Source organism: Trichechus manatus, unplaced genomic scaffold, assembly GCF_000243295.1.
Source record: "Trichechus manatus latirostris isolate Lorelei unplaced genomic scaffold, TriManLat1.0 scaffold00070, whole genome shotgun sequence".
Classification (NCBI taxonomy): Eukaryota; Metazoa; Chordata; class Mammalia; order Sirenia; family Trichechidae; genus Trichechus; species Trichechus manatus.
In genome coordinates, this window is record NW_004444006.1 from 9,733,505 (window position 1) to 9,751,030 (window position 17,526).

The 17,526-nt window shown below is 37.7% G+C and overlaps 1 protein-coding gene across 2 annotated transcripts in view; it reads right to left on the reverse strand.

Moving 5' to 3' along the window:
• The window catches only part of PHKA1 (phosphorylase kinase regulatory subunit alpha 1), a 167,753-nt gene that overhangs the window by 58,036 nt on the left and 92,191 nt on the right, over nucleotides 1-17,526 (reverse strand). For both annotated transcript variants that reach the window (XM_004380152.2, XM_004380153.1), the window contains exons 15-16: nucleotides 10,882-10,991; nucleotides 9,738-9,882 (exon numbers count right to left, since the gene is read on the reverse strand). In XM_004380152.2, coding sequence (XP_004380209.1) covers nucleotides 9,738-9,882; nucleotides 10,882-10,991 — 255 coding nt within the window. The remainder of the gene's footprint in view (nucleotides 1-9,737; nucleotides 9,883-10,881; nucleotides 10,992-17,526) is intronic.

The window sequence follows — 17,526 nt, forward strand, 5'->3', positions numbered from 1 at the left end:
CACCAAGGACTGTGGACAGGGAGTACAGGAAAGCAAATTCAAGGAGCTCCCAACAGGAGACAGAGCACCTGGTAACCAGGGATACACGCTTTCCCACCCCCTACCCTTCTTCCCTCTACGCGGCGTCTGCAGCTTTCCGACGGGCCATGGTTGCTTGGTTGGAGAGACGCAAGCTCACTGCTGCTTGGGTCTGCCCCACCCCCACTGGCTAACCCCTTCAGTGCCATTTTTATTTTTTTGTTTTTGTTTGGCTTTTTTTGTTGCTTCTCTCTTTCCTTTCCTTCCTTTCCTTTCTCTCACCCAGCCAGCCCTGTGTGCTGTCCCCACCCTTCTCGACAGGCCTTGCTGCACCGCTTGCAGACCCCTGGTCTGCACTTCCCCTACCAACTGGATCGCTCAGCGCCATATTTTTTGGTTTGTTTGCTTTGTTCTTTTTTGTTGTTGTTGCTGTTTTTCTCCTGTTTCTTCTCTCTCTCTCCTTTCCTTCCTTTGTTTTCTCCCACTTACCTAACCCTGTGTACCACCCCTACCCTTTCTTGAGGGGCCGCGCTGTACCACTTGGCTGGAGAGTCATTGGCGCGTGGCCTCCCCAGGTCTGTGCCACCATCACCAACTGCCTCCCACAGCACCATTTTATTTATTTTTTTGTTCCTTTGTTTTTGTTTTTGGTTTCTTTTTCTTTCTTTTTTGTTGTTGTTTCTTCTCTCTCTCTCCCTTCCTTCCTTTCCTTTTTCCCATCCACCTACCCCATGTGTGGCCCCCCTTCCTGTTGGACTGTGATATACTGCTTGGCTGGAGAGCCTCTGGCACAGGGCCTCACGGGTCTGCGCTGCCCCCACAGGTCAGCTCCCTCAGTGCCATATTTTTTATTTTTCTTTATCTTTCCCCTTCTCCCTTTTCCTTCTACCTCCCATCTAGGACCTGCACTGCCTCTGCCCCTCCTTAACAGGCCATGCTGTGCCACCCAGCGAGAGAGACATCAGTTTGCTATCATCCCATTTCTGCCCCACCCCCAAAGGCTAGCTCCCCCCCCACCGTATTTATTTATTTTTCGTTGTTGTTGTTTTAATTTTTTTCTGCTTTGTTGGTTTCCTTTCTCTTTCCCTTCTTTCCTTTCCTTCTCCCACCCACCTAGCCTCATGCGCTGCCCACGCCCCTTCTCGACAGGCCGAGCAGCACCACTCAGCTAGAGAGCCACAGGCACATGGCCTCACTGGGTCTTCGCCCACCGCCACCTGCTGAATCCTACCGCACCACCATTTTATTTACTTGTTTTTCCTTCATTTTTTTGCTGTTGATTCACACTTCTTTCTCTTCTTTCACTCACATACATAGCTCCACACATCACATCCTCTCTCTTCCCTCCTATCTGCACTGTGTGCTGAGCACTGCGCCCCGAGAGGCACTGAAGCAGTAGCCCGAACACCGCCCTGCATAGCTTCCCGGCTCCACCTCATTAGCCCCAGTTCATGTCGCAAACTACTCGTCCCTGCCCTCCCACTCTTGCTAGACATGCCCTGCTGCACCCACCACAGCTGAGTGACTGGACCTGCCTACCTGAACGAGGTGGGGAGAAGTATCATAACCAAGGCGAGTAACCAACAAAACATGCCTAGCCTGCCTGCCCAGATATAACAAAATAAAACAAAAAAGTAGGATGAAACAAACAAATCTACAATCAATAAACACAGAAAATAATTCTGAATGTCCAAGAGACAGCAGACAATATTAAAACATATTTAAAAAACAGGCCAGGATGGCTCCAGAAAGAAACCAAAATGAAACACCAGATGACCTTCTGGTAGAATAAAAGGCACTGGAACTACCTGATACAGAATAAAAACTCTAAAATTCAGGGTTCTCCAAGAGATGAAGGAAAATGTAGACAAAAATCAATGAAAAAATACACAAAATTAGGGAAAATACAGACAAATCAATGGAAGAATTCAGGAAAATAATACAGGACCAAAATGTAAAAACAAAAAACCAGAAATCGTACAAAAAGAACCATTAGAACTTCAAAAGATAAACAACAAGATTTCAGAAATGGTGCAATAGAAGGTTTTAGGAGCAAATTTGGAACAACAGAAGACAGAATCAACGAAATTAAAGACAAAGTCTTGGATACCACTTTGAGGAAAAATCAGAGAAAAGAATGAAGAAAACTGAAGAAATTCTGAGAACAATGTGGGATACAATCAAAAGCAAAAATGTGTGTGTGATTAGAGTTTCAGAATGGGAGAAAAAAACAGAAAACACTCAGAGGATCATTAAAGATAAGCTGACAGAAAACTTCCCTAATATCATGAAAGACGAAAAGCCACCATCCAAGAAGCTCAATGAACGCCATATAGGATAGACCACAAAAGAAAATCACCAAGACATATCATAATCTCACTCACTAAAACCAAAGACAAAGAATCCTGAGAGCAGCTCGAGAAAAATGAAAAGTCACATACAAAGGGGAAATCATGCAGGCAAGAAGGCAAAGAGATGACATATATAAAACCTTGACAGCAAAAAATTGCCAACGAAGAATAATATATCCTGCAAAAATGTCGATCAAATGTAATGTCGAAATTAGGATATTTCCAGAAAAACAGAAATTAAGGGAATATGTAAAAACCAAACCGCATTTACAAGAATTATTAAAGGGAGTAATTCGGTTAGAGAACAAACACCATCAGACAACAACCTGAATCTAGGGCATAAGACAGCATCAGCTAGATACCAACCTAGGGAATGAATTCTCAAGGATAAAACAAAACCAAAAGATTTACAACAGGGAACCAGAGAGGTCAACCTGTAAATGACAACATCAGAACAACAAAATGGGGAATAAACAGAGTACGTGTAGAACTTTCAAATGGAGAGGAAGTTAAGGCAATATCAAGTAATAAAAGACTGGTTTAAACTTGGAAGATAGGGGTAAATTTCAAGGTAACCACAAAGAAGGTTAACAAATCTACTCATAAAAATAAAGAACAAAAACATAGTCTCAGTAAACACAAAATTTACAAAAGAAAAAAGAATCCACAAGCGAAAGGAATTGAGCACAGAAGAATAAGAGGAACAAAGAAAATATCAGCACCACAAAAAAAGCACTACAAAATGACATCAATAAACTCAGTTATCAATAACCATGCTGAACGTACGCAGCTTAAATGCACCCAAAAAGAGACAGAGAGTGACAGAATGGATAAAAAATCAGGACTCATCAATATGCTGTCTACAGGAGACATGCCTTAGAAACAAAGACATATATATATTAAAAATCAAAGGATGGAGAAAAATATATCAAGCAAACAGCAAACAAAAAAGATCAGGAATGGCAATACTAATCTCAGATAAAACAGACTTTAAGGTAAAATCCACCATAAAAGACAAGGAAAGACATTATATAACGATTAAAGGGACAGTCCAACATGATGACATAACTATAATAAATATTTATGTACACAATGACAAGCTCCAAAATATGTAAAACAAACTCTAACAGCACTGAAAGGAGAAATTGACAGTTCCACAAATTAGTAGGAGACTTAAACAACCACTCTCAGTAAAGGACAGAACACCTAGAAAGAAACTCAGTGAAGATACAGAAGATCTTAAGGCCACAATCAACCATCTTAACCTCATAGACATATATAGAATACTCCATCCAACGGCAGCAAAGTATACATTCCTTTCCAACACACATGGAACATTTTCCAAAATAGATCACATATTAGATCACAAAGCAACCCTCAAAAAATAAAAAAAATTAAGATAATACAAACCATCTTCTCTGATCACAATGTCATACAAGTAGAAATTAACAGGAAGAGCAAGGATAAAAAATCAAATACATGGAAACTGAATAACAGCTTGCTTAAAAATCACCGGGTAATAGAAGAAATCAAAGATAGAATAAAAAAACTCCTAGAATCAAATGAGAATGAAAACACATCATACTCAAACCTTTGGGAAACAGCAAAGGCATTGCTTAGAGGTCAATTTATAGCAACAGACACACACATCAAAAAAGAAAGGGACAAAATCAAAACGTTAGCTATACAACTCAAACAAATAGAGAAGAGCAAAAGAAGCCCACAGCCACCAGAAGAAAGGAAATAATAAAGATCAGAGCAGAAATAAATGAAACAAAGAATAGAAAAACAATAGAAAGAATCAACAAAACCAAAAGTTGGTTCTTTAAAAGGATCAACAAAATCGACAAACCACTGGCCAAACTGATGAAAGAAAAACAGGAGAGGATGCAAATAACCCAAATAAATAAAATGGTGGACATTACAACAGACCCAACTGAAATAAAAAGGATCATAACAGAGTACGATGAGAAAACTATACTCCAACAAATTTGAAAACCTAGAGGAAATGGACAAATTTCTAGAAACACACTACCTACCCAAACTAACACAAACTGAGGTAGAAAATCTGAATAGACCCATAAAAAGAAAAGAGACTGAAAAGGTAATAAAATAATCCCCAACAACAACAACAAAAAACCCTGGTCCAGATGGCTTCACTGCAGAATTCTACCAAACATTCAGGGAAGAACTTACACCAGTACTACTTAACCTATTTCAGAACACAGAAAAGGAATGGATACTTCCGAATTCATTCTAAGAAGCCAGCATAACCCTGATAACAAAACCAAGCAAAGATACCACAAAAAAGGAAAATTGCAGACTAACGTCTCTTATGAATATAGATGCGAAAATTCTCAACAAAATTCTAGCAAACAGAATTCAGCATCATATCAAAAAAAAATACACCACGATGAAGTGGGATTCATACCAGGTATGCAAAGATGGTTCAACATTAGAAAATCAATCAACGTAATCCACCACATAAATAAAAGAATTACTCAATCATTTCAATAGGTGCAGAAAAGGCTTTTGAGAAAGTCCAACACCCATTCCTGATAAACAGCTCTCAATATAATAGGTGTAGAAGGGAAATTGAACAACATAATAAAGGGCACCTATACAAAACATAATATAGGGCATCTATACAAAACCAGGAAACCCTGGTGGAGTAGTAGTTAAGAGCTACAGCTGCTTACCAAAAGATCAGCAGTTAAAATCCACCAGGAACTCCTTGGAAACTCTATGCAGCAGTTCTACTCTGTCCTGTAGGGTTGCTATGAGTTGGAATCGACTCAATGGCAATGGGTTTGGGTTTTTTTTTTAATATAAAACCAACAGGCAACATCAATCATAATGGAGAGAAGCTGAAAACATTCCCATTGAGAACAAGAACAAGACAAGGATGCCCTTTATCATCACTCCTATTTATCATCGTGCTGGAAGTCCTAGCTAGAGCAATAAGGCAAGAAAAAGAAATAAAGGGCATCCAAATTGGTAATGCAGAAGTAAAACTGTCCCTGTTTGAGGATGATAGGATACTATACATAGAAAACCCAAAAGGTTCCATGAGAAAACTACTGGAACTAATAGAAAGATTCAGGAGAGTAGCAGGATATAAGGTAAACATACAAAAATCAGTTGGATTCCTATACACCAATAAAGAGAATGACAACAAGGAAATCAGGAAAACAATACCATTTATAACAGTCCCTAAAAAAATAAAATACTTAGGAATAAATCTAACCAGGGACGTAAAAGATGGATACAAAGAAAACTACAAAACACTACTGCAAGAAACCAAAAGAGATCTACATAAATGGAAAAACATACTATGCTCATGGATAGGTAGACTCAACGTTGTGAAAATGTCAATTCTACCCAAAGCAATCTACAAATACAATGCAATCCCAAATCAAATACCAACAGCATTCTTTAACAAGATGGAAAACCTAATCATTAACTTCATATGGAAAGGGAAAAGGTCCTGGATAAGTAAAGCACTACTGAAAAAGAAGAAAAAAGTAGGAGGACTCGCACTACCTGACCTCAGAACCTACTATACAGCTATGGTAGTCAAAACAGCCTGGTACTGGTACAACGACAGATACGTTGACAATGGAACAGAATTGAGAACCCAGATGTAAATTCATCCACCTCCGGTCACCTGATCTTTGACAAGGCCCCACGTCCATCAGATGGGGAAAAGACAGTCTTTTTAACAAATGGTGCTGGCAAAACTGGATGTCCATCTGCAAAAAAAAAATGAAAGAAGACCCCTACCTCACACCATACACAAAAACTAATTCCAAATGGATCAAAGACTTAAGTATAAAACCAAAGACTATAAAGATCATAGAAGAAAAAAAAAGGATCAATGCTAGAGACCCTAATACATGGCATTAACTGGATACAAACTATAACTAACAACATACAAACTCCAGAAGATAAGCTAGATAACTGGGATCTTCTAAAAATTAAACACTTATGCTCATCAAGAGACTTCACCAAAAGAGTAAAAAGACAATCTACAGGCTGGGAAAAAATTTTTGGTGATGAAAAATCCAACAAAGGTCTAATCTCTAAAATCTACAGGAAAATCCAGCACCTTTACAACAAAAAGACAAATAATCCAATTAAAAAATGTGCAAAGGAAATGAACAGACATTTCACCAAAGAAGACATTTAAGAGGCTAACAGACACATGAGGAAATTCTCGCAATCACTAGCCATCAGAGAAATGCAAATCAAAATCACAACGAGACAACATCTCACCCAGACAGTACTGGCACGAATCATAAAAACAGAAAATAACCAGTGTTGAAAAGGCTGCGGGAAGACTGAACCTCTTATGCACTGCTGGTGGGAATGCAAAATGGTACAACCATTTTGGAAACGATATGGCGCTTCCTTAGAAAGCTAGAAATAGAAATACCATATGATCCAGCAATTCCACTCCTAGGAATATATACTAGAGAAATAAGAGCCATCACGTGAATAGACATATGCACACCCATGTTTACTGCAGCACTGTTCACAAAGCAAAAAGATGGAAACAACCTAGATACCCATCAACAGATGAACGGATAAACAAACTATGGTACATATACACAATGGAGTACTACACAAGGATAAAGAACAATCATGAATCTGCGAAGCATCTCACAACATAGATGAATCTGGAGGGCATTATGCGAGTGAAATTAAGTCAATCACAAAAGGACAAATACTGTATGAGACTACTACTATAAAAACTCATGAAAAGGTTTACACACAAAAAGCAACAATCTCTGATGATTATGAGGGAGGGCAGGTGTGGAGGTGGAAAAATACTAAATAGACAATAGATAAGTGGTAACTTCGGTGAAGGGTAAGAGTACACAGTACTGGGGAAGCCAGCACAATTTGGACAAGGCAAGGTCATGGAAGCTCCATAGACACTTCCAAACTCTCTGAGGGGCTGAATTACTTGGCTGTGGGCTGTGGGGACCATGGTCTCAGGGAACATCCAGCTCAATTGGCATAAGATAGTTTATAAAGCAAATGTTCTACAGTCTACTTTGCTGAGTAGCGTCTGGGGTCTTAAAAGCTTCTGAGCAGCCATCTAAGATACTCCACTGGTCTCACCCTATCTAGAGCAAGGGAGAATGAAGAAGATCAAGACACAAGGGAAAGATTAGTCCAAATGACTGATGGACCACAAGTACGACAGCCTCCACCAGACTGAGTCCAGCACAACTAGATGGTGCCCAGCTATCACCACAGACTGCTCTGACAGCGATCACAGTAGAGGGTCCCAGACAGAGTTGGAGAAAAATGTAGAACAAAATTCTAACTCACAAAGAAAAAAGCCCAGACTTAGTGGTCTGACAGAGACTGGGGAAATCCTGAGAGTATTGCCCCAGACACTGTTTTAGCTTAGTAATGAAGTCATTCTTGAGGTTCACCCTTCAGCCAAAGATTAGACAGGCTCATAAAACAAAACAGGACTAAAGGGGCACACCAGTCCAGGGCACGGACTAGAAGGCAGGAGGGGACAGGAAAGCTGGTAATAGGGAACTCAAGGTCGAGAAGGGGAGAGTGTTGGCATGTCGTGGGGTTGGTAACAAATGTCACAAAACAATGTGTACTAATTGTTTAATGAGAAGCTAGTTTGGTCTGTAAGCCTTCATCTAAAGTACAATAATTAAAAAAAAATACAACCCAATCCTGTACATTGTGTCCTGCCTCATTAACGTAACTGCCTATAATCTTGCCTCATTAACGTAACAGACAGCTCACTCCCAAACAGGATCACAACCATATCATAGGCATAAAACCCGTTGCTGTCGAGTTGATTCAAACTCATAGCAACCCTATAGGACAGAGTAGAACTGCCCTACAGAGTTTCCAAGGAGTGCCTGGTAGATTCGAACTGCTGACTTTCAACTGCTACAGTTAGCAGCTGTAGTTCTTAATCACTATGCCATTAGGGTTTCCATAGGCACAGAGGTAGGATTTACAACACATAGGAAAATCACATCAGATGACAAAATAGTGGACAATCACACAATACTGGGAATCATGGCTTACCCAAGTTAATATACATTTTTGGGGGTCACAATTCAATCCATGACAGTCTCTCTAGTGTCCTCTTATAAGAGAAGCTCATCCCTGCTTTCTGGCCTCACTCATGGTATTTTTCCCCTCACCTAAATTAGCATTCATCTTCCCTCCTCTCATCCGAATACTACTCGTTCCAAACAGCCTGGATAAGTTCCACCTCAGTCAAGAAACTTTCTCTGAGACCTTGATCTCCTTCACTGTGAAATACTAAATCTAATAGTTTAAGACTTCTTTATATACTGTCTTGAATTTTTTTCTATTATTTTTCTGTATTAGCTTTACCTCTTCAATTAGATTTCATGCTTTCCGAAGACAACTCTGGGAATACAGTATTATTAAATGGGTACTTCTTAATTGTCTTAAAGAAGAAAGGCAAACAGAAAAAAGACTACCCTACTTTCTTAACTCCTGTGCTTCTGAAGCACTTTTGAGATGTGACCAAAGTCCCTAATAGTCTGGATTTTGAATGATTTATGATAAGAATTTCTTCTCTAGTGAAAACAAGTTCTATGTACTTTGGCACTATAAATAGGCTTTTGGAAACCTATATATATATATAACGATACTGAAGTGACTGCTTCCTTTCTGTATCTCTGTATATAACAGCAGAGACATAGAAAGGAAGCAGTCACTTCAATATTGGCTCTAGTCCTCCAGGAAGTAAGAAACAATAAAGTGTTTCACCAAGTTGCAAGTATGCAATGTCAGGAAGTCCATCCAAAAAGGGAACAATAAACCAAAAGCTTTTTCACTTTTCCCTGCTAGATTTTACTGCTTCAGTTGGCTAGGCCTTGGAAGAAGCCTGGGAATGTATAAAACCTTGATGTTCCACCGGAGTAAATATGACAGATGCAGTGTTGCATTACTGTCTTAATAATAAACTGCATTAATAAAGTTCCTGCAAATTGACCTAGAAACCAGTGATTTAAAGTAGTTCCCAACCAGGTTACTGTGTTAACAATTTTTTAATCACAACATTCAAACTATCTAAAATATTCTTGTGTATTAGTTTATTTGCTACATATTTATTGTCTGCCTTCGCCTTCTAAAATATAAATTTCTTGAGAGCAGAAATCTCATTTGCCATACTGACCCCTGTATCCCCAGTGCTTAGAAAAGTGCCTTGCACAAAGTAGGAGCTAATAAAAAATTGTTGAAAGAATAAATGACAAGTAGCTCTCCAGTGACTCTAAGAATCTGAAGGGCTAAATATATGATTTATTTCAAAAAATGCATTTGTTCTTTGCCTCAAACAGCTCTTACCAAGCATGGTGTGTGAGATGGGGAAGGTGATGATGGGCTGCCCTGTCATCCTCCAACGGCTACAGAGGTAGGAGAGGTCTGTTCTAAGCATTTCCACTATCATCTTGTTGTCCAGAGCCAGGTAGAACTGTTGCTGGTCTATGAACTGAGAAAAAGAAATATAACAGCTCTGAACAACTTACTCTCACAACTATCAAATTATATTTTAAAGTCCTCACTTATTCACACGGTCATACATGATCATGATATCACAGAGGCAACAAAACCCCAAAATTTAATTTCCAATACTTCTCAATGTATCCAGTGGTCAACTGGTACATATAATAATAATTTCTCACATTTTTCAGTGTGCTACAGTTTACAAAGTGTTTTCAAATGCATAATTTCATTTAATCCTATAACAACTCAGTGAGGGCATTTCCTCCATTAATTGATGAAAAATAAGGCCTTAGAAGTTAAATGGATTAGCAAAGACATATGGCTAGCAAATGTCAAAATCAGGAATGGCATATTTGGTCCTTCGTCTATACTTCAACTGCACTATTTCAGATGTAAGATGATATATAAGACATTTAATCTTTCTTTCCAGAAAATAGTTTATCTTCCCCATACATACATATAATAAGGCTTGCTATTGTACTGTGGCTAATAAACATCAGGGTAACAATGTATATAATCATGGCTAAAACATACTAACATACCTGTTTTTAAGATGATAATCAAATATTTCCTTGCATGTAAAATGGATCCCCCACCCCAAAACAACGAAAACCACATAATTCGGTAGCTGAACAACAACAAACTACTGTATTTTGTTTATAAGAAACAAATATGGTCTTATTTTTAATTTTTAAAAGTACAGAATACTTTTGTAAGCATTCCAACATTTGTAAAACCCCTAAACACTGTTTCTGCAATGCCCAGGACTACTCTGTGTAGTCACAATCACTTGGCGTAGCTCTGTGCTGCAAGTTCAATTCAATTCAGCTCAACAAATATTATATTTACTGAGCGGCTTAATATGTATAAGGCCCTGTGGATCTCTTTTTGACACTTGTCCCATCTCCAATAAATGCTTTACTTCTGCAATGTTTCTCTTTCATTTCCATTCATCTCAACGAACTTTCCGGCTTTTTCCACCCACCTGCGGAGTGAAAGTAAAGATAGTTTTTCGAATATCATAGAGTTTTGAAGTTCCAAGGACTCCCATGTGTCTGTAGGGTCGCCCACTGAGCTTCATTCTACTGTTGCATCCTAAGACAGAATTGAGAAACAGTCAAGGTAAATTTTAGTGCACAAAACAAATCAGCAAACACCTTTTTGTATTGGTTCACACTCGTTCACTGAATAAACTAAGTTCTATGTCTCAAAATTCGTGGCCATGTCATGTGCAGGTCCACACTAAGCACTGAGGGCTCTACAAGACTAGGTAGTCATCTCTGTACTTAAATAACTTTATACTCTTATAAAGAAGCCATGTCATCTACATATTAGAGACAAGAATGAACATTAAAAATTAATAGTCCTATGAACAACAGAATTCAATAGTTAATATTTATACACTAAATTTCATTAAAGTCCATGAAGAATGCAAAAGCTATACTGAATATAAAACTCATCAATGTAAATTATGTCTCAACAAAGCTGAAAAATCACCTCATCAGCTGCCATTTTGCAAACAAAGTTTTTTTAGTTGTTTTTTTTTTTCCTTTTATAACATAGGATAACACTATACACATTATTCTAAAACTTTTTTCCCGAAAATACATCTTGGCTATCCTTTCATATTAGTACTGATAGAACTACTGCTTTCTCTCTTTTTATTTTTTGGTAAATTTGTTGTAATATACATGAGGCAATGTTCACGAATCTTAAATGTAAAAATTGATGAATGTTTACTTAGTAAACACACAACCAAAATCAAGATATGGTGTATTACTAACACTGTAGAAGCCTCCCTTGCTCCCCTTCTTAGTTATTAATCTCCCACAGCTCCCAAAGTTAACCGCCATTCAAACTTCAATAAATAGAAGTTGTCCATTTTTAACTTTATATTAATAGAATCATATAATATGTACTTCTTCGTATCTGATTTCTTTCACTCAGCCTACGTCTATGAAATTCATCCATGTTGTTGTATATACTATTCGTGCATTTTCATTGCTGTAAAGTATTTCGTTGTATGAATGTATTAAAATTTATTTATCCATTCACCTGTTGATGGACATCTGGGTTGTTTCCAGTTTTTGGCTATTATAAGTAACCCTTTGCTGTCGAGTTGATTCCGACTCATAGTGACCCTATAGGACAGGGTAGAACTGCCCCACAGGGTTTCCAAGCAGCGGCTGGTGGATTCGAACTGCCAACCTTTTTGGTTAGCAGACGAGCTTTAACCACATATTATTGTTGTGTAGGAGGTCCCCAAGACCACCCTCAGGTTCAGTGATTCACTAGGAAAACTCACAAGAAAGCATACAGACATAACCAATGCTAAGATTTATTACAGTGAAAGCATACAAAGCAAAATCAGCAAAGGAAAAAGATGCATGAAGCAAAGTCCAGAGGAAACCAGGTACAAGCTTCCAAGAGTCCTCTCCCAGTGGAGTCACACAGGATACACTTAATCCTCCAGCATCAAATTGTGACAACACATGTGAAGCACTGTCTACCAAGGAAAAGCACTTGAGCCTCCAGTCTTTGGGGTTAGGCACCTAGAAACCCTCTGCCTAGTACATACCAAATTCGACTCTCAGAAGGAAAGTGGTATTCAGCATAAGCCATAGTTTGTACAGTTTAGACACAGTAAACTACTCTTATCACTTTGGAATGGTGGGAACACTCTCAAAATCCAAGTTCCCAGACACCAGCTAAGGGCCAACCTTGTAAGCAGGCCTTTCTAAGGACAGTAGTCTCAGCCATGTTATTTTAACTCTTTTCTAAACACTTGTTCATGTCTTTCAGTGCATTTATGTTGGGTACATATCTAGTAGTCGCAATAATGGGTCACAGGGTATACATGTGTCCATTTTTAGCAGATAGTGCCTAAGAATTTTCCAAAGCGGTTGTACCAATTTACACATCCACCAGCAGTGTATGGGATTTCCATTTATTCTGCATCTTTGCGAACACTTGGTATGGTTGGTCTTTTTAATTTTAGCTACTCTAGTAGGTGCGTAGTGGTATCTCATTGTGATTTTAATCTGTAATTCCCTGATAAAATAATAATAAATAAGGTCAAGTATCTCTCTGTATGTTTAGTGGCCATCCTCTTTTGTAAAGTGACTTTGGTTTTCTACTGGGTTGTCTATCTTTTTTTATTGATTTGTAGTTCTTTATATATTCTGGATATGAGTCTTTTGTCAGAAATATGTATTACAAATAAGATCTCCCACTCTGTGGCTTGCCATTTCATTCTTAATGGTTTCATTTGATGAACAGAAGTTCTTAATTTTATCAATCAGTTTTTCTTTAAGTTCAGTGACTTCTGCGCCCTATTTAAGAAACCTTTGCCTACCCAAAGTCACTAAAATGTCCTCCTATCTTCTAAAAGCTTTACTACTTTTCACATTTGGGCAACAATCCATCTGAAAATAATTTTTTATATGGTACGGGCTAGGGGTCAAGGTTCATATTTTTTCAGATAAAGAATGCACCTAGGGTCATTTAATGAAAAGAAAATCTAGTCCCCATTGCATTCATATGGCAGTATGTCATAAATCAGGTGGAATCTATGCTGTTTCACTGATCTGGTTGTCTATACTTGTGCCAATACCATACTAATTGTACCATTATAATAAGTCTTGAAAACAGGTTGTATAAGTCCTCCAACTTTGTTCTTGTTCTTTAAGACTGTATTGGTTATTTTTAGCCCTTGTCATTTCCCTATACAATTGAAAATTACCTGTCAACTTCTACACAAAAATCTTGTTGGGATTTTGATCAAAATTGTTGAAATTAAACAGAACTGACATCTTTACAATACTGATTCTTCTAATGGAGGATAAGCAAACTTCTTCTATAAAGAGCAGTGCTATATTTTAGGCTTTCCAGGCCACGTGCAGTCATTGTTACATACTGTTCTTTATTTTGTGGTGTTTTTACAACCCTTTAAAAATGTAAAACAATTTTTAGCTCATGGGCAATACAAAACAGGTCACCAGCTGGATTGGTCCATAGGCCCTAGTTTGCCAACTCCTGTACTAATCCATAAACAAGGTATATCTCTTCCTTTGTTTAGGTCTTCTTTACTTTCTCTCAGTAATATTTTGTAGTTTTCAATGTAGAGGTATTATACGTCTTTCATCAGATTTATTCCTAGGTATCTGATGTTTTTAGATACTATTCTAAATGATACCATTTTTTAAAAATTCATTTTAAAGTTGTTGCTAATATATAGAAAAATAGAAGGTTTTTTTGTGAATTGATCTGGTGTCTTAGTTATCTAGTGCTGCTATAACAGAAATACCACAAGTGGATGGCTTTAACAAAGAGAAATTTATTTTCTCACCGTCTAGTAGGCTACAAGTCCAAATTCGGGGTGTCAGCTCCAGGGGAAGGCTTTCTCTGTCGGCTCTGAGGGAAAATCCTTCTCATCAATCCTCCCCTGGACTAGGAGCTTCTCTGCGCAGGAACCCCAACGGACGCACTCTACTCCCAGCGCTGCTTTCTTGGTGGTATGAGGTCCCCCCTTCTCTGCTCACTTCTCTTTTATCTCTTGTAAGATAAAAGGCGGTACAGGCCACACCCCAGGGAAACTCCTTTTACATTGGTTCAGGGATGTGACCTTAGTAAGGGTGTTACAATCTCACTCTAATCCTCTAATCTTGCCTCGTTAACCACAGGCAGAAACTAGGAATTACAACACATAGGAAAATTACAATCACAAAATGGAGGGCAATCACACAATACTGGGAATCATGGCCTAACCAAGTTGACACATATTTTGGGGGGACACAATTCAATCCATGACATCTGGTATCTGTTGTTGTTAGGTGCCATTGAGTCGGTTCCGACTCATAGCGACCGTATGTACAACAGAACAAAACATTGCCTGGTCCTGCGCCATCCTCACTATCACTGCTATGCTTGAGCCCATTGTTGCAGCCACTGTGTCAATTCATCTCATTGAGGGTTTTCCTCTTTTTTGCTGACCCTCCACTCTATCAAGCATGATGTCTTTCTCCAGGGACTGGTCCCTCCTGATAACATGTCCAAAGTATGTGAGACGAAGCTTTGCCATCCTCGCTTCTAAGGAGAATTCTGGCTGTACATCTTCCAAGACAGACTTGTTTGTTCTTTTGCAGTCCATGGTATATTCAACATTCTTCACCAACACCATAACTCAAAGGCATCAATTCTTCTTCGGTCTTCCTTATTCATTGCCCCGCTTTCACATGCATATGAGATGACTGAAAACACCATGGCTTGGGTGCACCTTAGTCTTTAAAGTGACATCTTTGCTTTTTAACATTTTTTCACACTTTAAAGAGGTCTTTTGCAGCAGACTTGCCCAATGCAATGCATTCTTTGATTTCCTGATGGCTGTTTCCATGGGCATTGATTGTGGGTCCAAGCAAAATGAAATCCTTTACAACTTCAATCTTTTCTCCGTTTATCATGATGTTGCTTACTGGTGAGAATTTTTGTTTCTTTATGTTGAGGTGTAATCCATAGTTAACACTGTAGTCTGATCTTCATCAGTAAGTAGTACTTCAAGTCATCTTCACTTTTGGCAAGCAAGGTTGTATCATCTACATAACGCAGGTTGTTAATCTAGCAACCTTATTAACTTAATTCTAATAAGTTTATCTGTAGATTATTTTGGATTTTCTACTTACATAATCATGTCATCTGTGAACAAGAACGTTGCTTCTTCCTTTCCAATTCAAATACTTTTTATCTCTGTTTCTTGCTGCACTGGCTAGAATCACCAGTATGATGTCAAAAAGAAGTGGTGGTCGTGGGCATCTCATGAATCTCATTCTCAATCTCAGATTGGGCAGAACTTTTAATATTTCATCATTAAGTATGATGTTAGCTGTAGGTCTTATCTGTACCTTTTATCACATTTAACAAAGTTTCCTTTGATTTCTATAGTTTTTATACAAGTGGGTATGAAATTTAACCAAAATTTTCGTATCTGTTGAGATGATCTTTTTTTTTATTATTCCATTTGTGGTGAAATATATTGATTGATTTTCAAATGTTAAACCTCCTTTGCATTCCTGCGCAAAACCCAACTTTTTCAGGATTTATTATCTTTTTTATATATCTCTGGATTTGATTTACTAATATTATGCTTGGAATTTCTGTGACTATGTTCATGAGAGAGATTAACCTCTAATTTTCTTTTTTTGTGTAATGTCCTTGTCAAGTTTTGGTCTTGTAAATAAGTTTAGCAGCATTTCCTCTTTTTCTAGTCTCTGGAAGGTTTGTATAAGATTATCCTGGTAAAGAATGCTGGACAAGCATTACTACTTGTGGAAAGGTTTTTAATTATGAAGTCAATTACTTTACCAGATATAAATATTCAGATAGTTATTTCTTCTTGTGACCATTTTACTAAGTTGTAGTATTCAATAAATTTGTCCATTGCATCTGAATCTCTATATTTACTGGCAAAAAGTTGTTCATGACATCCTCTTCTATGTTTTAATGTCTATAGGATCTGTAGTGATGCCCAATTTTCATTCTTAGCATTGGTACTGTTTGCCTTGTCTTTTTTTCCTCTGAAGGGAGGAACAGCTTCTATGGGTTTATAAATTATATGTTCTTATGAGAACGCCTGACCTTGATTGTTATTTAATACAAGTAGTTGTTTTTTATTTTCTTCTATTTCATTGATTTTTGCTCTATATTCTTTGTTTCCTTTTATTTTCTTTGGGTTTAATTTGCTATTTTTTTCTTTTTAGCTTCTTGAAATGGATGTGTAGGCCACTGATTTTTTAGTCTTTTTTTCCTAATATGCATACTTAATTCCCTCTAAGTCCTGTTGTAGCTACACCCCTAAAAATTTTGATAGCTTATATTTTCATTTACAATTCAGTCCAAAATGTTCTCTAATTTCCCTTGTTATAATTTCTTCTTTGAGCCATCCATGGGTTATTTGGAAGTACTGGTTTATTTCCAAACCGTTGGAGATTTTCTAGTTATGTTTGTTATTTAGTTGTTGCTTAATTCCACTGTGATCAAAGGCATATACTGCATGATTTCAAGCCTTTGAAATTTGTTGACACTTGCTTTGTGGTACAGTATATGGTCTATTTTGGTAAATATTCTATTTGCACTTGAAAAGAATGTGTATTATGCAGTTGTTCAGTATAGTTTTCAGTATTTATCAATTAGGTCATGTCTGCTAATTGTATTGATGTTTCCTTCATCTTGTTCTATTAGTTGTTGACCCCAAAATCAAACTCACTGTCATCAAGTTGATTCCAACTCACAGTGATCCCACAGGACTTCCAAAGCTGTAAATCTTTACGGAAGCATTCTGTCACATCTTTCTCCCACAGAACCGCTGGTGGTTCAAAGCACCAACCTTTCAGTTAGCAGTCGAACGCTTTAACCACTGGGCCACCAGGGCTCCTTTAGTTACTGACAGAGGTGTGTTAAAATCTCCCACTATGACTGAAGATTTGTCTATTTTTTCCTTTTAGTTATGTCTTTTTTTTTTTGGCTATATATATATATATATATATTTTTATTTTTTATTGTACTTCAGGTGAAGGCTTACAGAACAAATAGTTTCTCATGAAACAGAAGTACACATGTTGTTTTATGACATTGGTTA